This window comes from Jaculus jaculus, chromosome 1 (assembly GCF_020740685.1).
Source record: "Jaculus jaculus isolate mJacJac1 chromosome 1, mJacJac1.mat.Y.cur, whole genome shotgun sequence".
Classification (NCBI taxonomy): domain Eukaryota; kingdom Metazoa; phylum Chordata; class Mammalia; order Rodentia; family Dipodidae; genus Jaculus; species Jaculus jaculus.
In genome coordinates this window covers 275114750-275137701 of record NC_059102.1, presented here as the reverse complement: position 1 = coordinate 275137701, position 22952 = coordinate 275114750, and the positions used below count along the sequence as shown (strand labels likewise).

At 46.8% G+C, this 22952-nt stretch overlaps 1 protein-coding gene across 2 annotated transcripts; it reads right to left on the bottom strand.

Annotated features, from left to right (window-relative positions):
- Positions 1 to 1598: 1598 nt before the first annotated feature.
- Positions 1599 to 22949, bottom strand: Dhx38 (DEAH-box helicase 38). 2 transcript variants are annotated; one of them, XM_045161190.1, is made up of 28 exons: positions 22616 to 22949; positions 22176 to 22317; positions 20032 to 20372; positions 19506 to 19693; positions 18550 to 18654; positions 17818 to 17965; positions 17599 to 17717; positions 17370 to 17446; positions 16787 to 16942; positions 16127 to 16288; positions 15849 to 15956; positions 14026 to 14138; positions 11833 to 11970; positions 11285 to 11471; positions 10948 to 11133; positions 10454 to 10594; positions 9963 to 10073; positions 9754 to 9870; positions 9477 to 9584; positions 8948 to 9060; positions 8196 to 8404; positions 7935 to 8089; positions 7533 to 7688; positions 7298 to 7432; positions 6987 to 7112; positions 6429 to 6524; positions 3400 to 3521; positions 1599 to 2085 (listed from the first exon to the last, which is right to left on the bottom strand). In XM_045161190.1, the coding sequence occupies exons 2-28, from the start codon at positions 22188 to 22190 to the stop codon at positions 2001 to 2003; spliced, it is 3717 nt and encodes a 1238-aa protein (XP_045017125.1). In that variant the 5' UTR covers positions 22191 to 22317; positions 22616 to 22949; the 3' UTR covers positions 1599 to 2000. The 2 variants fall into 2 exon arrangements, with proteins under 2 accessions (XP_045017125.1, XP_045017129.1); XM_045161194.1 differs by lacking the exon at positions 22176 to 22317.
- Positions 22950 to 22952: the final 3 nt, after the last annotated feature.

The following is a 22952-nucleotide window of genomic DNA, read 5'->3' as shown; positions in this document are numbered from 1 at the left end:
TGGTAGCATGCACTTGTAATCTCTCTGGGGGAGGCAGAGACAAAAGGATCTCTGGAATTTGGTGGCCAGCTAGACTAACCTAACTGGTAAACTCCAGGTCAACAAGAGACTCTGTCTCAATAAAAGGTGCTGTTCCTGGGGAACAACACCCAAGATTGTCCTTTGGCATCCACACACAGAGCACATACATACACATGAAAAACAGAACTACTTCTGAGGAGGTCTGTGAGAAGAGGTGGTAAAGCGGAAGGGGCCTGGAGCTTAGCAGAATGAAAAGCGTCTGTAGACACAGGTCCAGACAAAATCAGGCCAAAGCGTCAGGTGGAGCTGCCAAGGAGGTTGCCCACTCATCTTGTGGCATTTGTGTGTCCTTGGTGGTATTTTTTTGCTGATAAATTAAAAGGTTGGGCCAGGTGTGGTGGCACACACTTTTTATCTCAGCACTTGGGAGTCAGAGGCAGGAGGATCGCTGTGAGTTTGTGCTCATCCTGAGACTACATAGTGAATTCCAGGTCAGCCTGGGCTACAGTGAGACCCTATCTTGGGGTAGGGTGGGGGGGGGGGAAGAAAGGTTGGCTTGGACCCATAGTTTTCATAATCTCTCTGTCCTTATTTTTCTTGTCTAGGGAATATGATGAGTTTGTGAATAAGGTCTTAGCTTGCTAGACATAAAATCATTAACTAGAACGCCAACCTTCTATTGCATTGTACCCCAAGCCCTGCAGAACAGAGATACCTTCTCTTAGCTCTTTCACCAAGTCGAGATTAGGGTTTCCAAGCAAGCAGCCACAAGCCCTCACTCCACTGCAACTCCACCTGCACCCCAAAGACTAGAGACGAAAAATGATGGAGGGGTGGAAGCCAGTGCCAGTGCTTACCTTCCAAACTTCCCAGAAAGTGTCAGCATATAATGGATGAAAATCCCAATCTCAGGAATGGAGGGAGACTGAGCAGCACAGTGAGCCCAACACTGAGGGAATCCCCTCTCAATGTGACTCAGCCCAACACAAACCTGCCAACCAGCACACCTAGCAGACAGCCAAGGCCAAGCATGAGAACATATGCAAAAACCTACAGAGGCCAACTTAAGAGTCCATGTAACAAGAGAAAAGAGCAGGGATTCCAGCATGAGGATTGTCTACTTGTGAAAATCAGTGAGCAACATCTCAGTTGATACACAGCCATCACAGCTGCAGGGCAAAACCCTCTGCTGTCCAACCAATAGCACAGAGCTCTCAAAGGCAGACAACCCCCACCTGGAGAAGGCCAAACTGATGATATCCTGCTCCCCTCCCACCCATTACTGGGCTATCAAAGTGGACCTTGCCATTGTCCACCAGCCTGGGGACCCTGGTGCTCTCAGAGCTTGGTCTTACCCTGTACTAGGCGCCTCAAGATACTTGCAGGTCTCCAAACATGACCTGCGTCCCATTTAGTCAACTCCTCTCCAAGAAGCTCTGCCTGAAGAGTGGACACAGGAGAGAGCAAAAGTTCCAGGAAGATCTACCCAAGAAGAGTCAGGGCAGTGGTCCTGCCCCTCTCTCTTTACTATAGGACTCAAGGCAGGAAAGGAAAAAGAAAGTCAATATACAATCACATTTTACAAATAATATATTTATTTCCAAATCCTGAATGATAATCAAATTGCAATTGCCTCTGTGCTTATCTTGCTGCTTTACACAAGGATTAAAAACGACTTAGTCACAACCAAGTCTCTCATACCCCAAGTGTCCTGGGGACAGGTTATGTGGAGGTGATGGGTCCAGCCACCTCCCGCTGCCTATACAGCATTTCAGCTGAGCTGCAGCCCACTCTGCCAAGCACCAGGTGCTCCTCCTTCCTCTGTGATGGAGCCTGGCCAGCAGGAACTGCCCTGAGGTCGAGATGAACACAGGCGAAGTCCACAGATGAAAGGGCTTTGGCCACATCTTTGGAGCACTCTGGCCAGAGAGTTCACAACCCAATACTTGGCTGTCACCCTCTCCTGGGCTAGTCTCAGCTCAAAGTCCAAATCGGGCAGGCGTGCGGCGAGGTGTCATGGGCTCCCCTTGCTCTTTCCGACCTGGAGTGTAGATCTTTGTGGATCTGAAGACACAGAAAGGGGGGCAGGTACTAATAAACACACCGCTCCTTTCCCAGCAGGGTCCTCAACAGGACAAGGGTCAAGGGTCTTGATATTTCTGACCCAGATATATGGCAGGACCTTATTCAAGTACATTCACCCTCCCTTTGCTTCCCCACTGTCAATGGGAAGACTAATAAAGGTTCCCCCATTCTGATTTGCATTAAGGAAAGTTTGGAATGGATTTTAAAACATCTCCTGTCATAGATGTGCAGTGGATGAGCAAACCAGCACTCTGACCATGTGACAAAGCATGTCACCTGGAGGAAACACCCACATGACTGGAGCCTTTGCTCTCACGGTGGACCCCTCACACCACACTTGGCAGTGTACACTAACTTTGAATAAGACAGATCTGGCCCAGCAAGAAAGACCACAGATGTGATTAGAGCTGGGGTTCTGAGCCCTGTGCTGTCATCCTAACTCCTAAGGCAAAGGGAGGGAGAGGATCAGAGAATGAATTCAATGATGTGGGCAATAATTTAATAACCCATGCTAGGGCATGGAACTCAGGTGAAAAATCATAAACAGCAAACACTGGTAAGTTTCCCTGGTTGACAACAACCTGTGCATATAGACTGTCACAAATCAATGTGCCTGAGGATAGGACCCAAGAGACAAATAAAGCTTTCACAGCTAGAATCTTCTCCTCGGCCCTCTCAATGCATCTATCCCTGTGGCTGATACTGGCTCTTTTGCTATAATAAACTACCTGGTAATTGTCATACTGTCTTGAGTTCTTTGGGCTTTTTTTTTTTTTAGGTAGGGTCTCACTCTAGCCCAAGCTGACCTGGAATTCACTATGGAGTCTCAGAGTGGCCTCGAACTCACAGCAATCCTCCTACCTCTACCTCTCAAGTGCTGGGATTAAAGGCGTGCGCCACCACGCCCAGCTCTGTCTTGAGTTATTAAGTCCAACATGACCCCAAAACTTACAGGAAGTTGGCCAAAAGACAGGGTGCCCTCTAAACTTATGTGAAATAAGACCAATCTTGTGGATGATGTGCCTTTAGCTTGTCACATATAGCCTCACTCCAGGTACCTGCAAATATGCACAAAGCCAAGGCTCTCTTTTTCCACCTGCTATTTTGTCCAACTCCCTCACCCATCAGGAAGCCTGAAGACCTACCCTGCCACTTCAGCCCATCTCTAGCCATGAGTGTTTATGACGATGACCAGCAACTGCAAATGGACATCTGTACCTTTCAAGTTGTCCAGCACCCCTTGCTCCCATGCCTCCACACATGACCACCCAGTATAGAAGTGACGTCATTCACCTGACACTGCCCAGGGGACTGCGCTTTTCCTGCTCCTGCCGGCGGGCACGCAGCTGTTCCTCGGCCAGTGCCATCTCCTCCTCCATGGCAGAGGCCTCCTCTTTGGCCCTCCGGCGATTCTCCTAAAGAACAAAAGGGACTGATTGAAGAGGCTCCATCTGGACCCAGGACCCACTCTCCAAGCCAGGGCCTACATGACTCTGCCCCATGGGACTTAGGCTGCCTTTCCCTCGGCAACCCAACCCTTTTTTGCTTTTTAATTCAATCAAGTTAGACACTGAATAATTCAATTCTAATACAGTCATATCTCAGCACCACTCCACTAAAACCAGTAAGTACTGACACTTACAACTATGCCAGAAAGTTCAGGAAAAGCAGCAAGATGTTGCCACACAGCTGAAAAGGAAGATGCATTTAGCCCAGTGTAAAGAAATTGTATTAAGATTTATATATAGGGGCTGGAGAGATGGCTTAGCGGTGAACCACTTGCCTTCGAAACCTAAGGATACCGGTTCGAGGCTCAATTCCCCAGGATCCATGTAAGCCCAATGCACAAGGTGGTGCATGCATCTGGAGTTCATTTTCAATGGCTGGAGGCCCTGGTGCACCCACTCTCTCTCTCTATCTGCCTTTTTTCTCTCTCTGTCTGTCACTCGCAAATACACAAAAAGGAATTTTTTTTAATGATTTATATATAAAGCTGGACGTGGTGGTGCACACCTTTAATCCCAGCACTCAGAGGCAGAGGTAGGAGGATCACTAAGGGTTTGAGGCCAGCCTGAGACGACACATAGTGAATTCAAGGTCAGCCTGGGCTACAGTGAGACTCTACCTCAAAAAAGAAAAAAAAAAAGAATTATTTATCCAACAGTGAACACCAATAACCCTGAGGAGAGCCCTCAAGGAAAGTAGGATGGGGCAGAGAGTATATAAATACCTTTGTTTAAAAAAAAAGATAGCCAGGCGTGGTGGTGCACGCCTTTAATCCTAGCACTGGGGAGGCAGAGGTAGGAGGATCGCCATGAGTTTGAGGCCACCCTGAGACTACATAGTGAATTCCAGGTCAGCCTAAACTAGAGTGAAACCCTAACTCAGAAAAAAAATAAAAAATAGCTGGGCATGGTGGCACACACCTTTGGGGTAAGAGGATTGCCATGAGTTCGAGGCCACCCTGAGACTACAGAGTGAATTCCAGGTCAGCCTGGGCTAGAGTGAAACCCTACCTCAAAAAAAAAAAAAAAGATTAAAAAAAATTAAAAATTAAAAAAGAAGTAGGAAGTCAGGGCTTGGGAGATGGCATAACATGATGTTTGCCACATGAGAGCCTCTAAGCCCTGAGACCAAGTTCAACTCCCCATATCCCACATAAAGAGCTGTGCATGGCCACATATATCTGTAACCCCAGTCCACAAGAAGCAAGACCAGAGAATCGCTGAGGCTCACTAACAGCAGCTCTGGGTTGAGGGAGAGACCTTGTCTCAAGGAAGTGTATGATGAGTAATAAAAGGACACTCACCACTGAGGAGGTAAGAGTAGCAAGCAGAGAGAGCAGAACAGACACCAGGCAGATGCCACCAGGACCATGATCAATGTGATTATAATCAAAAGTGAAACCCCCATCCCGACCTTACATGCCTCCTTACTGCAACTCAAAGGAAACACACAGTACCACATGTGTACCTCCATGCCTGACTCAGCCAAACCAGAATGTCACCAAGCCATTAGATTACCAGGTTACAGAAAGTATAAGACAGAACCACGAATTAAACAAGAGCAGAGCCGGGCGTGGTGGCGCACGCCTTTAATCCCAGCACTCGGGAGGCAGAGGTAGGAGGATCGCCGTGAGTTCGAGGCCACCCTGAGACTACATAGTGAATTCCAGGTCAGCCTGAGCCAGAGTGAGACCCTACCTCAAAAAAAACAAAAAACAAAAAACAACAACAATAAACAAGAGCAGAGGAAGTAACCAGCCAAAACTGTACTGAGGGGTATTCTATAGGACAAATGACCCGATTGTTCCAATAAATCAGTATAATTTAAAAAGAGCAAGAGCCAATCCTGCCCTGGAATGAAAGAGCTAACGATTGTAACAACCACTGCAATGTTTAGAGTCTAATTCAAGTAAATCAAGTGTGAAAAGTTATCTGAGATAAATGAAGAAGTGTAAGAACTGGAAACAGGCACAGAAGTCCCATTTTAAATTAAGTCCTTTTAAGTCCCTGTTTTGCAAAACAGTCCTGAAAGAAAACCAGTAGTGACATCTTGTAGCAGAAGCAGCTGTGACCACTCTCCAGATAAGGCAGGTTATAAGAAAGGGTATGGGAAGGGTCATCATTCCCTCACCAGCGAGCTCAGGCACCCCTTGCATTGTATGCAATGGTTTACAAAGTCTCACGGTCTCAGGAAGAAAAACAGTATAAGAGAGTAAAAGATAACAGATGGGAAATTCCATCTGTGTAGCTATGGGGAGGTTGTCACCCATGCTGGAATGAAAATTTTTGCTGCTATGGCTACTTTGGGAGTCTCCATGCTCCTGTAAGTAACCCCTCAACCATGCTCTTGTAAGGAAGCCCAACAGACTCACTGGTTTTCCAGGGTGAATTCTGACTTTAGACCATTGGGGGTGCCCTGTCTGGGGCACTCACCAGCTTCTCCTCAGAAATACACAACAGTCTTATAAGCATATTCAAGAAAAATAACAAGACATTTAGGCTTTAAAATGCTCTAGGAAAAAAATAGTTGGGGGAAGGGGATAAATATAAGGAAAATAAGATTGATGTTATTGATTATGGAGGCTATGACATTTAGTCAACTGGTGGCTCATTTATACTGTTTTATCTAGTTTTATGAATTTTATGAAGGCCAATGGAGTGGTGAAGGAACATCAGATGAATGGGCTTGCTGGATCCAAGATTTTATGTCTGGGGAGAATGGTAGGGATCAGGTGCTAACAAGTCTTCAATACCAGGCCGGGGTAAAATCAATCCCACAAGCAAACAGTGTGTCCACCAGAAGAGCAGGACCCTTACCTGCCGTGACTTGCCTGCCTGTTTCACACTGTAGAACATGGGGCCCAGCTCAGCCAGCCACTCTCCATCCACAGCAGTCACGCATTGCATGTACTCCTGTAGGCACAAGAGCAAGAAGACAGAGGTCACAGGGGAGCTGGTGTCCCTCCAGTATAGTTCCAGGCCTGCAATGTTAGAAAATGCAGGAGAAACCCTAGACACTGGAATTGTCATCCCTTCTCCACCCAAATTCCCCCATGGATGAGGAAGCAGCACCCAGTATCCACAGAGACAGCTCAGCCCTGCACAAAGCCCTTCTAATGACATCAACCAATGCCAAGTAATTAGCAGGAAAAAGTCCTCCTGGCAGGGCTGAGCTGAGATCACCACTGTATTCTAGAGGTTGACATGACAAGCCTCCCAAAGCTGAGCTGAAAACCAGCCTCAAAGGCCCTGCAGAGTAATGCATGTGCCTCAGGCCTCCCAAGCTTAGAGCTCACGCTGAAAGACAGTGTAGGACTGCAAAAGCCTGGCCTGAGCAGGTGGACCTACATATGGGAGTACCTCAGAGAAACCCACCTTAGTGGTCATAACCAGTTCATGATACACAATGTAGTCTGGAGTGTAGCCCATTCCAAAAAGAGAGCTGGTGGGGTGCAAGTGGCAGGGCATCCCTGTGCGGATGTTCACATATTCCCCAATCCCCTGGAAGAGAAGAGATGGTCACAACATGAATACACTGCCTATTTGGGAAGGGATCCCATTCCCAAATACCAACAGCACAGGCTTGGAGGAATCCCAGTTCTATAGCCCTAAGCCACCAGAAGGATTCTGCCCTCATGCAGGTACCTTGAAGAAAGGGGACGGAGCTCTGGGGCTCCCGGGCTCACCTTGAGCTTGGCGGCTTGGTGGAAATAGGCAGCACAGATGCATTTCCTGACAATGTCCCAGTCAGTGCCGCATGAAGCCAGGCTCATTCGCTGCTGCACCATGATGTCCTTGAGCTGCGCCCGCACCTCCCGGACCTTGAGCATGACACAAGCATGACAGGATGGAACCATCCCTCCTCCCTTCTCTTGTATCCCCTCCTCCAGACAGTGTGCTCCTCTAAACTGTCGTCCCCACCTTCCGCATGGCCTTGGCATGGATGAAATGGTCATTGCACCAGATGGTGGAGTAATTATTGTTCTTCCACTGCAGGTAGACATTCAAGTAGGTCAGATGGTCACTCTCTGGGACTGCAAACTTCTCCCGAATCTGGTCACTTTCCTCTTCTCTGCCCTAGGAAGGACAAAGGACCCTTCACCACAGACCCATGGAGCAAGGCTCAGGGATCCTCACACTAGACCTGCCTAAAGTATGAGGACTCGGGCAAAGCCACACTGGAAGACATACTGTGAGGATCACTAGCCCAGCCCTCCCTTCTCCTTCCCCAACCAGCCCAAGAGAAAATAGCAAAGTCAGAAAGTGATACTCCTGCCCCACAGAGAGAAGCTCCTCCCTCAAGGAAGAGAACGGAGCCAGCACCTTGGGCCTATAAAAGATGGCAGGGACCGAGAGCATGGAGACAATGAGCAGGATCTCAGAACTACAGCCCATGTCACACGACACGATGAGCATCTTGGACAGGGCTGGGTCCAGCGGGAACTCCACCATCAGCCGCCCAGTAGAGGTGAGACCACCTAGGAGAGGAGCAAACCAGACGTTCAGTAGAAAAGTGGATGAAAGAAAGTCAAACACCAGTGCCCTTGCCCTTGAGGCCCTGCCAGTTCCTGGCCGCCCCCATACCTGTGTTATCCAGGGCCCCGAGGATCCAGAGCTGATACATGGAGTTGAGCATGTTGTCTTCTGGGGGTGGGTCCATGAAGTGGAACTGCAGCAGGTCCTGCACCCCGAGGGACTTGAGCAGCAGTACCACGTTCGCCAGGTTGGTCCTCTGGATCTCAGGCACCGTGGTGGTCAGGAGCTCATTCTTATAGGCACTCTGTGTGTACAGCCTGCCAGAGAGAAGCCAACTGAACTAGGCCTGCCCTGCGCTGGCACACCAGGTCTCTCACACGGGACCGGCTGCACTTGGAACCATGCAGCAGAATGTCAGCAGCAGCTCTTCCAACTTCTTCCAAATGTGCTGTACAACTGCTAGTAAATACTAGACAGGTACTTCCCGTATCTTCCTCCTACCTCCACTTCCACCTGTTCAAACCTCTTGCTGTATTTTAGTTTTTGTAGTTACTGAATTTCTATAATCAACACATTATTTTAAAAAATCAGAAAGAAAAAAAAAAGAGAAAGAATAATTGGGAAAAGTAAAACAAAGTCAATGACATCATTTACCCAGATCCCTCCTCTGTAGGGCAGCCTACAACAAGTCATTCCTATAGGTCAGCCTCAGAGTTCAGAGCTCTTTGGACAGGCCACACCTTTCACTCAGCAGCACTACCAAGTAGCAGCTCTGAGCAGCTCCTTAGGACCAGCCCAGGTGGGTTCCACTCAGCCATCCCAGCGCTGCCCCAGAAAGCAGGCTAGCACAGGGCTCCTACCTGAAACACTGACCTGGGCCCGTCCTGCCGGCTCGCCCTGACCTCTGGTTGGCATTGGCCTGGCTAATAGGGTAGATCTGCAGAGCATCCATGCCAATCCTGGGGTTGAAGACCTGGAGGGGGGCAGAAAAGGACCGACCAATTAAGGGCAGTGAGAAGAGAAAGGGAACACCCCTCAGACAAAGACAAACCCAATGGCAACACTACACAAGACTCTCCTAGCAATGTAGGTAGTAATCTTTGTAGAGCCAAGAGTTTCAAAAAAAAAGTCTCAAATTTTCCCCATCAACAGCTCTATGATCTCTATTGTTATTTAAATTATCTGTATCAGTGAGCTTCCACAAGGACAAGGTTTAGGTGCATCAAGCACCTGGCAGGACTGGTGCTCATTAAATGTTAGCCTAAAACCACCATCACTCCCAGGTGTGTTTCCTTACAGGTTGAAGGACCTGACCTTAACTTCTCACCCTCTAAGCTGAATTCACTTTGGATGAAGACCCAGAAGCCTGCCTCCTGCATCTCCTCTTACCTTTAATTTGCAGTAACCAGAATCGATAACAAACATGATGCCATCCACAGTCAAAGATGTCTCAGCTATGTTGGTAGCAACAATACACTTCCGAACGCCATCTGGAGCCTAGGGCCAATCAAGATGTGCAGGGAGAAAAGGTAAATCCTCCAAAGCAAAAACTGCACAGGCAAGAAAGAGCCCACCTCCCAATCCAGGAAAGGAATCACCCCATTTCTCTTTCACCCCCCTTTGTGAGGTATCGAAGGTGGGAACCCAAAACACTCCTTTGCCGCACCTTCTGGAAGATTTTGGCCTGGAGGTCAGAAGGCAGCTGGGAGTAGATAGGCAGCACAGCTAAGGCAGGTGCATTCTCTAGTTCCTCCAGGTGTTCTACAATCTGGTCTGAGGTCACCTGAAGGCACAGGAAGGAGCCAAGAGTCTCTGGAGCCCAAATTCTCAGAGGATGCACCACCCATCCATCCCAGTGGTGATCAAAGCACATACCTCAATGTCCTCTTGGCCAGGCATGAAGATAAGGATGTCCCCAGGGGCCCCTGACAGGTGCACCTGCAAAGACTGCTTCACCGCAGCTTCCACATAATCTTCCTGCGGGGTCTGCAGCACCAGCAGGGGATAGTCAGAGAAACATGCTGGCAGCACAGGCCCAGCAACCCTCAGGGAGTACACAGCACATCACTGTTCTAGGCTACAGCAGTGACTGTTAAGGCAGCCAACCTGAGGCCTGAATGTAAGGCCACTGGAAGTCCTGGTGTCTACCCAGACCCTTTTCTTCAGCTTCAAAGAAGCAAGAAAACAAAACCTCCCCCAGAGGACAGTCCTGTGCCCACCTGAGCCCCAAAACTCCATGCTACCCCATTTGTCCTATGGCATCCACCAAATCTCCCCCAACTCAGTACCACCCCCTCTCCATCTGGCTTTTCATCAGAGAAGTGCATGGCATGGAGTGTCAGCTCAAGGAACAGAGGCCTCAGTACCTTGCTGAAGAGGATGTCAACAGGGAAGGTACGACCAGGGATGTGGAAAATGGGAACATTCCCAAAAAAGGCAGCAAATTTTTCTGCATCCATAGTTGCCGATGTAACAATGAGCTTCAGGTCTGAGCGCCGGGCCACAACCTAAGAGGTCATTCATAGGATCGATGGGTTTAAGGACCTTCAGTCTCATTACCACAAATTAAGCAAAACCCAAAGTTGGCAAATTTGCATATTAGATTTGTCAATCTGAAAGGCTGAGCAATGGAGCTTAACCAAGAACCACAAGTCACTCAGCCAGACAAGAACACAGTAAATTACAATAGCAGGTCTGACCTGACAACCCAAGGGCCTCAGAGAAACCCCTGGTCTATCAGAAACCCTCTAGTCATCCCCAGACTTGCCCCAGGTCACCTGGAATACCTTGGCCATTAGTAGCTGGCAGTACACTAGTCATAGCCCCAAAGGTGCAGAAGAATTGCATGCATAGCGCTTACCTCCCGGAGTAAGCCAAAAAGCACATCGGTATTAAGGGAGCGCTCATGGGCCTCATCCATGATGATGGCACTGTAGTGATCCAGGTCAGCTTCACGGAGGGACTCCCGGAGCAAGATCCCATCAGTCATGTATTTGATCAAGGTGTTTTCTGAAGTGCAGTCTTCAAAACGGATGGCATAACCCACCTGGTAAGTCAGAGTGATGGCTCAGAAGCCCTGGCCACCACTCAGTACTAGCACCCCCAGGCTGGGGTTCAGTATAAGCAGATCACACCCTCCACCACAAATCCATCAGAAGGAAAACATTGCATGACTCAGCCCTCACACATTCTCTCACCTCTTCGCCAAGGTTTCCCCCCATCTCTTCACTGACTCTCTTGGCCACCGACATAGCAGCCACACGCCGGGGCTGGGTGCACCCAATCATCCCATAGTCTGTGTAACCATCTTCATGCAAGTACTGGGTCAACTGAGTAGTCTTGCCACTCCCTGTCTCCCCAACCACGATCACAATGCTGTTGTCTCTACAAGAAAGAATAGGCAAAAAGCTGAGCAGCCTGAGAGCACAGCCAACTCCAAGAAAACCCAGGAAGCCTCCAAGAAGCCCATCCCAGCTCCTGTTGCTATGTCTAGCTCACCAAGGAGCATGTTTGCCTACAGAGGATGATTTCATTGGAAAACAGCCTCTTACAGGGATACCATTTGAAAGATCTGGAACATGGTAAAGTTTAAAAACTAATATGCTAAAGAAAAATAATGTCATATTTGTACTTCACACAGTGTAGCCCAAGGTAACCAATTAGGGGAAAGAATAATGTCCTCTCCCCACAGAAGTTCCTGAGTAAACACAGGAGACAGGAGGGACTGCTGTGCTGGGGACGCTACCTGATAATTGTGAGCAGCTCCTGCTGCACAGCAAAGATCGGTAGGTACTGCCTCTGTTCCAAAATGGACTTCTTCTTTGCAAACTCACTGCTGGCCTCACTTTTCTTCTTCATGTGATCTGCAAACTTCTGCTCTGTCCTGGGAAACACAATAGCCTAAGCACCATGCTTGTCTCCCCACATTGTCCCTTCTGATTAAGTTCACTGCCTCTCACTTCCAACAATGAGAACAGCTACAACACGAAGCAATAATAAAGCTCCTAAAACTAAAGCATGATTGTTTCTCAATGGGCTGAAGAATGAGAACTAGTGTGAGAATCCATCATACAAAGCACAGTCCACAGCCCCAGGTCAGACAGATCAGAGGAACAAGTGAGACTCCAGTGGGCAAATCCCCAGCAAACAGTGTGGCCAGAAGAGCAGCTGAAATCAACCAACAGGACACCAACATGTACAGAAAACCCTGATCAATTTCAAACACAACACTTATAGGGCTAAAGCAGCCACAGGGGTCCCCTAGGAGTTACAGCTCACTATATGTGATAAGTTCAAACTTCCTCCTTCCTCTTGGCAGGGCAGCTCAGCCCAGGCCTCATTTTCAAAGAACTATAAGAACCTGTCACATCTATGGAAACACTCAATGTCGGCACTCAACAAGTTCTGAGATCCAGAAGCACACATGCCACCACCCCCTCAAGCGTCAGCTCTTCCCTCACTCAGATCTGCCCCTGCTTCTTTGAGTTTCCTGTTCCCATTTCACCCAGTCCTCCTGATCATCTGAAAAGTGATGCCTAAGAGACAAAATTAGCCTGACCAATCCTACTAATTCTTTTTAATTTTTTTATTTTTTGGTTTTTCGAGGTAGGGCCTCACTCTAGCCCAGGCTGACCTGGAATTCACTATGGTGTCTCAGGGTGGCCTCGAACTTACAGCGATCCTCCTACCTCTGCCTCCCGAGTGCTGGGATTAAAGGCGTGCGCCACCACGCCCGGCTAATACTACTAATTCTTATTTGGGACATTTCACAGGGGTACAAAGAAGTGCTAACTCAGATGATGGTTCAGTAGGACATGAGACCATTCAAAGGCTGAGAAGTATGAGGGACATTTGAGTCTCGCATCTACCCAATGTAGGGGTGACCCAACATCTGCTTTCTACCTTTAGAAATATAAAAGTACTACTAAAAACTATAACCTTGGGCCAGAGATAGCCCAGATTCAATTCCTCAGTATCCACATAAAGCCAGAAACAGAGTAATGCATGCATCTGGAGTTCAGTTGCATTGGCAGAACACTTTTCTTTCTCTCTCTCTCTCTCTCTAGTTGCAAATAAATAAATAATATTTTTTAAAAAACAATAACCTAGCCAGGCATGGTGGTGCATGCCTTTGATCCTCAGGAGGCAGAAGCTGGAGGATCACCATGAATTCAAGGCTACCCTGAGACTACATAGTGAATTCCAAGTCAGCTTGGACTACAGTGAGACACTGCCTCAAAAAAAAAAAAATTCACCAAACTGCCCAGTAAACACTTCTCTTAATGTTCATACTCATAATATTAATGCTATTCTCACTTTTGGTTAGAGAAGCTTCTCTTTTCAGATGGCAATGACCTTGGGATGACTCAGAAGACACCATAGTGCTAAGAAGTGACAGAGGAGTGTTTAGCACTGAAATATTTCTATCACATCTTTCAAGGCTCAGGGCCCATTATGGAAGAGGTGGCGGAAAGAATGTTAAGAGCCAAAGGAAGGGTAGGACTCCTTACAACGTACTCCTCCAGACATAAAATGGCCTGGATATTCATGATCTCGCAGTGCCCAACACTAGCTACATAAGACCATCATAATAGTAGGAAATGATGATGACATTAAAATAAAACAGAGACTGATTGACAGGGGGAAGGGGCATGATGGAGAGTGGAGTTTCAAAGGGAAAAGTGGATAACCTACTCTGAGCTACAGTGAGACCCTCAGAAAACTGAAAAACAAAAAAAAAAAAAAAGAAAGATAACCTACTTTTAGAATCTCTGTGAAAAGTAATTCTTCCTTATATTGAGCTGAAATCTAACTGGAGGAGCAAAAATAGCTCAGAAGACGACAGGCTCAGACAAGAACAGAGGATTCAGTGACATCATTTTCCTATTTGTAGGCCATAATATTAGGCACATACTCGCAACTGTCAGAGACCACCCACCTGTAGTCCACCTTCCCATCTTCAGCCACAGCTTTATCTGGCTCTTCCTCCTTTTTGACACCCATTATATCTCCCAGTTTGGTTCCTGCTAGTTCCCAGTGTTTGTGCTGAGCCTAAAGAAGAGGAGTGAAATCATTTCATCCTGTGACATGACTGTAGCTAATGGAAACTCAATCCCTGTGGGCAACAGGCTTCAGCTAGCAAGTGGTCAATTCCCACAAAACACTGGTGGCCCAGAACCACACAGACCTCAAGTGTCAAATTCCAGCTCTTGAGCTTTAAACAAGGACCAAATGGAAAAACATAGCACCCTCCTCTAAAGGCTGCTTCTCGCTCCACTCATGTGTACCCTCTAACTTCCAATGGGGATCTGCTACCTGTGAAATCTGTGATTTTTAAAAAGGAAAAAAAAAAACAAAAACTAAACATATGCAGACTGCTCAGTTTCAAGTGATGAGACATCATACTCTTTTTTGGTTTCATTTTGTTTGTTTTGAGATCAGGTCTCATGTAGTCCAAGCTGACCTCAAATTTGGTAAGTATATGTCTATTTAAGTGATTAATCTCATTTTGATTTAATTTAGGTAGGTCATATAGATCAAGGAAATCATCCATTTCTTTTCATACTTTGTGGAGTATATGCTTTTATAGTATGTCCCTATGATTTTTTGAATTTCTCTGGAATCTGTTGTGATGTTACCTTGTTCATCTCTGATTTTATTAATTTGTGTCTCTTCTCTCTTTGGATCAGATTTGCTAAGGGTTTATCAATCTTGTTTATCCTTTCAAAGAACCAACTCTTTGTTTCATTAATTCTTTGGATTGTTCTTTTTGTTTCTATTTCATTAATTTCTGCCCTAATCTTTATTATTTCTTCCCGTCTACTGATTTTTGGTTTGCCTTGCTCTTCTTTTTCCAAGGCTTTAAGGCGAAGCATTAGGTCGTTTACTTGCAACCTTTCTAATTTCTTAATATAGGCACTCAAGGCTATAAATTTACCTCTTAGAACTGCCTTCATTGTGTCCCAGAGATTTTGGTATGTTGTGTTCTCATTATCATTTGACTCTATAAATTTTTTGATTCCCTTCTTGATTTCTTCATTGACCCATTCATCATTTAGTAGTGTATTGTTTAGTTTCCATGATTCTGTGTATGCTCTATAGCCTTTCTTGCTACTGATTTGTAGTTTAATTCCATTGTGGTCAGATAGAATGCAAGGAATTATTTCAATTTTCCTGAATTTGTTAAGATTTGCTTTGTGTCCTAATATATGGTCTATTTTAGAGAATGTTCCATGTGCTGCTGAAAAGAATGTATATTCTGCAGCCTTTGGATGAAATGTCCTGTATATATCTGTTAAGTCCATTCCTTCTATGACCTCATTTAGTCCAGATGCCTCTCTGTTTATTCTTTCCCAGGATGACCTGTCAATTGATGAGAGTGGGGTGTTAAAGTCACTCACCACCACTGTGTTTGGTGTTATCTGTGACCTTAGTTCTAATAGTGTTTGTTTGACAAATTTGGGAGCCCCCATGTTAGGTGCATATATGTTTAGGATTGTAATGTCCTGTTGGAGTGTGCCCTTAATCAATATAAAGTGACCTTCCTTATCTTTCTTGACTAACGTCGGACTAAAGTCTACCCTGTCTGATATTAGGATAGCAACCCCTGCTTGTTTTCTAGGCCCATTTGCTTGAAACACCGTCTTCCAACCTTTCACACATTTGGTAAGTATAGAGAATGACCTTGAACTCCAGATCCTCCTGCCTCCATCTGCTGGGATTGCAGGTGTGAGCCATCATGCCCAGCTAAAAGAGACCAACCTTTTTCCGCTCCTTTTGCTCCCTGTGCTTCCGCACTGTTTGACTGCCTTTCCGAGCAATAATGGCCAGGTCAGAAGTAGCATCCTTGACTGGAATCACAGGCTCTGGCTGTAGGAAGTAGAAGAGAATTTCTGACTGGTCACTAAAACCACCCAGAGGGCTGATTTCACAAGAACCCCAATAAATGACAGAGTGGCTGCCTAACTGAGATAGAGACTGTAGTCCTATCTTTTCTTCCTCCCCTCTCTTCTGGTCTTTCTGAACATCCAAGTCCTCACCTGCTTGGTGAAGACAATACGCCCATCCAGAAAGGGAGGCACCAGGTTGTGCACCATCAGATGCACCTTGGCCGCATTGTCCTCCTCAAAGTCTTCATCCACCTCCAGGCGATGGACCACCCCACTGGTGAGCATGCGGTTAGTCTCCCAGCGCTCATTATCCTGAGGGATACAAAAGGAGCCACACTCAGCCTACAACCAAAGCTATCCTGAAAGGTCACTAGGCAAGTGTACAAATCATGTCCCAACAGAAGTGTCACAGGCCTCTCTCCTCCCCAGCTTTTTAGACAGAAGAGTCACTGAAGCTGACTTACATATAGTACTTGGTCCCAGGAAGCCACACTTTAAGTCACAACCTCTAGCCAGATACACAATTAGTGACCAATCCTAGCTCCACACAAATAATACAAACACAGACGCAGGTGTCACCAGACCTGTTCCCACCCACAGGTTCCCTCATGAAGTACTGCAAGAAACAAAAGTATGACTTAAGTTTTCTAAGCTACCCAGAGGCTTCTGTCACTCCTCCTCACCCACCAGAGGCACATCCCATCAGTGCTCCCAGCAAAAGGCCAGTTGTCATCACTGGGCAGAACTGGCACATCTCCCACATGCCCCAACTCTGCTCTGAATCCTGCCAACCACTGCCAGCAGCATCACCTCATTGATCTGCCTGCGCTGGGCTGAAATGCGCTTCTGCTTCTGTTTGTTCAGGTGCTGCTCCCGCCGCCGCACGTAGTCCTCGGAAGAGTAGGCCAGCGGGTTATGGAACTCATCATATCCCTCATCCATCATGTACCAGTCCCGGTCTGCTTGCTGCAAGGCATGAGACAAACCAGCAACAAAGAACAAATCAAATTCATATGCAAGCCATGGCCAAATGGGGACAGGTATTTGGTAAGAAGTCACCAGGCAGTAAAACCACCTCTGTGAGGGAAGTGAGCTATGTAGCTATGATTCCACATGGCAGTCTACCATGCCAGCACTTCCTGGGTTTATAACACAGAGGAACACCCACACAGCAGGACTTAGGTCAGACCCAAGCATCACAAGAGAAACTTCACTGTGCAGCCTGGGCCTCTTAAGGGATTGCAAAGCTTTGGATAGAACAGTATTAACCACCCACCTCAAAGCCCAGTCCTGCTAAATGGTCACTCAGAGTCCCTGACCATACACCACCTTTCAGCCACACCCACAGAGAATACCACTACCTTGGCTCAGCCCTCAAGGATGTCGCCTTTACCCTTTGGTCATCCTCCCATTGCTGCCGCTCCTCCTCTGTATCAAATGCAATCCCTTCTTCACCATCCTCACGTCTTCCTGAAAGAGAGCAGATGGCAGGTCAGTCCACACAACTCTACTTACCCTGGGACCACCAACAGAGTTTCAAAGCTGCACAGGTCCAGAAACAGCCTGCACTTGTCATCCAGACAAGCCAAACTACTTTCTGCCTCTTCTCCCTTAGGCCTTACCTCGGCCCCTGGACAGACGTGGGGTGGACCCCAGGTGTCTTCTGTCATCAGCCCACTCATTGTACTTGTAGGAGGGAGTTGGCAGAGGTGTGTCATCTGAGTACTTGCTCCTCACAGACCTGGAAACAGCAAGCCCAGAAGTTACTAAGCTGAAATCTCCCTGTCCAGATGTCTGTACCATCTGCTGAAGACCAGGTCTGCTCCACCAGATGTCGTCACCTGTCTCGATCTCGAGTGGACGGCCGATGACTCCTCTCAGAGTCCCGATAGGAAGGTGTTGGGGAGGGTGATTCCCACTGAGAACGCCTTGAAGAGCCATAGCCACTGTCCTCCTCCTCCCAGGTAGACCTTGATGGGGTGGCTGCATCTGGGTCAGCAAAGACATCCACAGGAAAGATCCAATGTCACTGATATGAAGTCATGACTTCAGAACCATTGCCAACTCCCCAACTTCTTGTTTGTGGGGAGGGGAGTTGGAGATGGCATCTTACTATGTAGCTCAAAATTTTCCTGCTTGGCTTCCCATGTTCCCATTATGGCATGCACCACCACACCTGGCTCTCCAGCTTATTTATTATTGATAATTGATAACTTAACACTTATTTAAAATGGATAAGATGGTTTTGACAATTTTTAAACTGAATTTAACAGTTCAGCTTTCATTCTGTTTAGGAGTGCATTTTGAAATGCACATTTTGGAATAATCTATTTCTCTCTGCAAATCTATCCATACAGTCCTATTCCTATTAGAGGCCTAGCTCTCATTTCCTGTCATTTGGAAAACAAACCATGCATCCTATCCCCTAAAGAGAATGCACCCACCTCAGCAAAGAGGGGTGAGTCCAATACTCCAGAGGTTCACACTGCAGTAAGGACTTTCACTAAGGCTGGAGGCAACTCACTCTGCCTTTTAGACATCTGATCCCTCAGAACAGGAAAAGCAAAGTCTACCTTTAGGTCGATGTCGAGGAGTCTCTGGTTCATTTCTTCTGCTGCCACGTTCTGAGCCACTATCTCGCTCTGACCTGCTGCTATGTCGACTTCTGTCCCGCTCATCTGTGAAGTGTCATACACAGAACTTAGAACCATGTATCTCATCCTAACTTGCACCCTGGAAAAAGGGCTGGCCTCCCTACTCACTTAGCTTTCCCTGTACTGCTCAAACTTACACAATGTAAGAATATCCCATAGAAAGGAGACAGGCATGGTGGTGCATACCTTTAATCCCAGCACTCAGGAGGCAGAGGTAGGAGGATTGCCATGAGTTCAAGGCCACCCTGAGACTACATAGTGAATTCCAGGTCTGCCTGGGCTAGAGTGAGACCCTACCTCGGAAAAAAAAAAAAAAAAAAAAAAAACCAAAGAGTTGAGAAAAGGATAGTTGTAAATCTATTGTGAACAGTTTGCTAATAGTTATAGACCTATAAGATATAAGCAATACTGAGCAAAGCCAGCGTTGGAGTTGAGGCCTTGCTTTGTTCCATGGCGCCATTCTTCATCACCAATGTTCTGTAAACTCTCACTCTGTATATATATTGTCCATTACCTAACATTAAGGCACTTGCCTGCAATACCTAACCATCCGGGTTTGATTTCCCAGTACCCACGTAAAGCCAAATACACAAAGTGGCACATACATATAGAGTCCTTTTGCAGTGACTGGAGGCCCTAGTACACCCATATTCATCCACCATCCCTCCCTCTCTCTTCTTGCAAATAAATATATAATTTTAAAAAACAGCTATATTACAAGCAACAGCTCTTTTCTGCTTGCTAATCCCAATCCCAACAGAGTCAAAACCACTCAGTCCAACTAGTGGGCATGAAGGCAGTTCCGGCAAAAAGAAACAGGCTAGCATGTTTGTTCAAATGCGAATGGGCAACAGGAGCTGGGTTGGGCAGTTTACCTCTGTCTCTCTTGCGGTCATGGTCTCGATCCCGAGATTTCTCCTTCTTTCTATCCTTTTCTTCTTTGGATGAGGCATAAACACCATGCTCCCGCCGATCCCGCTCTCTCTGTCGACTGCGTTCCCAGAACTCTTCACTCACACCCCCAGGATGGGATGGAGTCTCTACCCGAGCAGATCGGTAATGCCTGAAACAAGGAAGTCAGCTAGTCACAGGCTCTCCATAGCAGAAAGCATTTGTCTTAAACCTCTGGCTGTGCCAAACTAGCAATTATGATTTTCTACTGCTTCTCCCTAGTCCTGCAGACTTGTATATAGACACAACCCAAGGCTTTTAAACTCCATCATGCATTCCTTAGCTACTTTTGAATTTTCCACACAGACATGAAGAAAATACCAATTTCTACCTACCACCAATATTACAGAATCAGAATAAATTCATTAAGCCCTTGAGTTTCCCATGGGAAAATTAAGAAGTAAATGTGCACTATTATTTTCTGGCCATCATTGTCCTCCTCCTTCTTACCTGTCTTTCCGGCTACTTCGACCAGCCTGCTCATCCTCATCCTCCTCAGCTTCCTTCTGATCATCCTTGTTCTCCTCCCAGTCCTTGTAAGAAGACACTCTGGACTTCTTCCTGTCCTCACCATCATCCTTCTCCTCTCGCTCCCTCCGCTTCAGGGAAGCCAGCAAATCCAGTCCCAGCAAGGAAGGGCGAGGAGCAGGAGCTTTGAAGACATGCTGCTCACTGGCTGCACTTTTTGTCTTGCAAATAAGACCGCCAACCTGAGAATCCAGATCAGTGCCTTCCAACCGGTGGATGGAGGCATCCTCAGTAGAGTCCTCCATCACAGGTTCTGAGTATTTCTGGAAGAAAGGCAAACCATTGGTATTGGGCATTCAGAGAGGAGAGAAGGCTCAGTTCTGCAATAACCTAGAATAACTATAGTTATATTTAAGTGGCTAACCCTCTCTCTCCCACATCAAGACCAGAATTTATTTTGCTATATATTGTTAAGAGCTTTCCATAAAAGCACTGAAAATCTTAAAAGACCCTCCTATTCCAACCCCCCCCCCAACTCCCCACACATATGTACTGCAAATGCCAGGATCCAAAAGGGTATCTGCCATTCATGCAAGGAGAAACCTAAGGGCTACTTCCTGCAGCACAATAGGATCTCTAAAGGGAGTATACAGTAAACTAGATTTGAAGTAAGAAGTGTCTAATAGAACCCAAGTTCTTGAGCTGGTGTGGTGGCACACAACCATAATCCCAGTACTTGAGAGGCTAATGCAAGTTCCAGACAGCCTTCTGGTCTACATAGTGAATTCCATGTCGGTTCTAGTAGGGTACAAAGTGAGAGAGATTGCTATTCTCATGTGAACTGTAACAACATTTCCCCTCCCCTCAATAAGCAATGTTTAAAAAAAAAAAAAAAAAAGAAGCCATGTTCTTGGTATTTTCTATCTCTGTGACAGTACGTAACTTTATCATTGGCTAGCCATAACTTCTCTAACTGTAAAATCAAAATGACTTTTGCTTCACCTAATCTACAAAATTTTGAGAATCAAACAAGAAAGAATATGTGAAAGCACTACATAGCTATAAAAGCCACATAAATGTAATTGTAACACATTTTATTTTCTATGTTCCTATATCCTGGCTGAGTTCCTTGCCAATACTTGTCATAAGTTCTTCTATGTCCTTCTCTTTAAACCACAGGTACTGCCAAGCAGAGATGTTGGGAGATGTTACTATCCACATTCTATACACTTGAGAGCATTTTGTGGATAAGTACAATTGTGGGAAAAAAATTACCTCCCAGCAGTCAAAATCAGTTTAGTTAACTATGCATGTTCTCCAAAAGAATTTCTGAGAAACACCAGGGAACGAAAGGGGGTTTCAGAAAAGCATTTAAGAGACTATAAACCTTTCTGGAAGTTCAACTTATAACTAATTCCCTTTTACTTTCCAGTATCCACTTAAAACATGCATCTAAGCTGAGCATGGTGGTGCACACCTTTAATCCCAGCAATCAGAAGGCAGAGATAGGAGGATCAATGTGAGTTTGAGGCCAACCTGGGACTACAGAGTGAGTTCCAGGTCAGCCTGGGCTAGAATGAGACCCTACCTCAAAAAAAAAAAAAAAAAAAATACATCTATGCTTGGCACTTGCGTTATTCTTTTTTTGGCAACAAGTTAGTACTTCAAAAGAACGGTGGGGGGGGGGGATTCATCACCTCCAGAATCCAGGCTTATTCTTGCAGAGGAGTACTGCAAACACAATGGGATGCAGAAATGGGAGTAGCACTTGGAAATGTCATCAGACTGAAAAAACAAAAGCTGCATGCTGGTGTCATCTGTATGCATATGAGGAAATCTAGACAGCAAGGGTGAGATGTTCGGGCTCTCAGCAGTACTCTGAACTGGGAATTGTGTCCTAAAACGCCATAATATACAAGCAAGAGACTTGTACTTATTAAAGGAGAGCAAGAAGTCAGACACCTATAGACAGCAAGAAAAGTTACAAGCAACACAGGACAAGGAGTCTGACAGGACTTACTAGCTGCTGAAAAAAAAGAAAAAAAAATAAGGAGTTTCAGGGCAAATTAGGAAAAAGAATTACTAGCAAAGATGCTATGATTGTAAGGAAAAGAAAACGGACTTACTGGGTCAGCACTCATTCACTGAATGCCTCCTTGAGCTGTTCTCGGCAATACGGAAAAAGAACAAAATAGACCAAAGTCCCTGTTCTCTTGGAGTTGCCATTCTAGAGTGGATCGCCCACCGGGTCGCCTAGTGGAGCTGCCCCTGTGGGAGAGGGGAACGACAGGAGGGGTTCCCCTCAGGCTCGGGCCACTATCTGGCAATGGCCTTGGGCCCAGTCTGCATTCCTGCATCTCAGGAAGGCCGCTCCACGTCCTGAGATCTGAGCAGACAAGGACAGCCGCAGGAGGCTGAATGCGCACAGGACCCTTAGGTGATCAGAGAAAGCTGGGTGACAAGAACTCCCAAGCTTGGGCCCCAACCTAAGCCGGGAGCCGACACCCGCCGCCCGGAGCCGCCAGGGTTGGCGAGGAGTGAATCCAGAGGAGGAACGGAGACTCACCTGACCAAGCCCAACGCTTGGGACCCTCTTGCTCCTGATTTGAGGGCTGCCAGCGCCGACACCCCGCGGTCAGATGTCTCAAAGAGCCAAATTCCGCTCCTTGAAAGCGGCCATCATTGTCCCACAACACCATGCGCAGCCCCGTCTATCCGTCCAAAGATACCATCGAGAGTAGTCCGGACAACGAGGGCTCCTGGATTCCAGAGCGGACGCTCTCCAAGCTCCCGCGTAGTCCTCTGGGCTCCACTCTGAACAGAGACACTTCCGAGTGTCCCTGCGACCTATCACGCTTGGTCTGAGAGGCCAGACTCCTCCTCCAGTCTGTGGGCGTGAGGGG

Coding starts and splice junctions, on each gene's coding strand:
- Dhx38 (XM_045161190.1), bottom strand. Junction 11,971..14,025: donor GATGGGAAGGTGGACTACAG/GTGGGTGGTCTC, acceptor TGTGTTTCCCAG/GACAGAGCAGAAGTTTGCAG. Junction 9,871..9,962: donor CTGGCCAAGAGGACATTGAG/GTATGTGCTTTG, acceptor CTGTGCCTTCAG/GTGACCTCAGACCAGATTGT.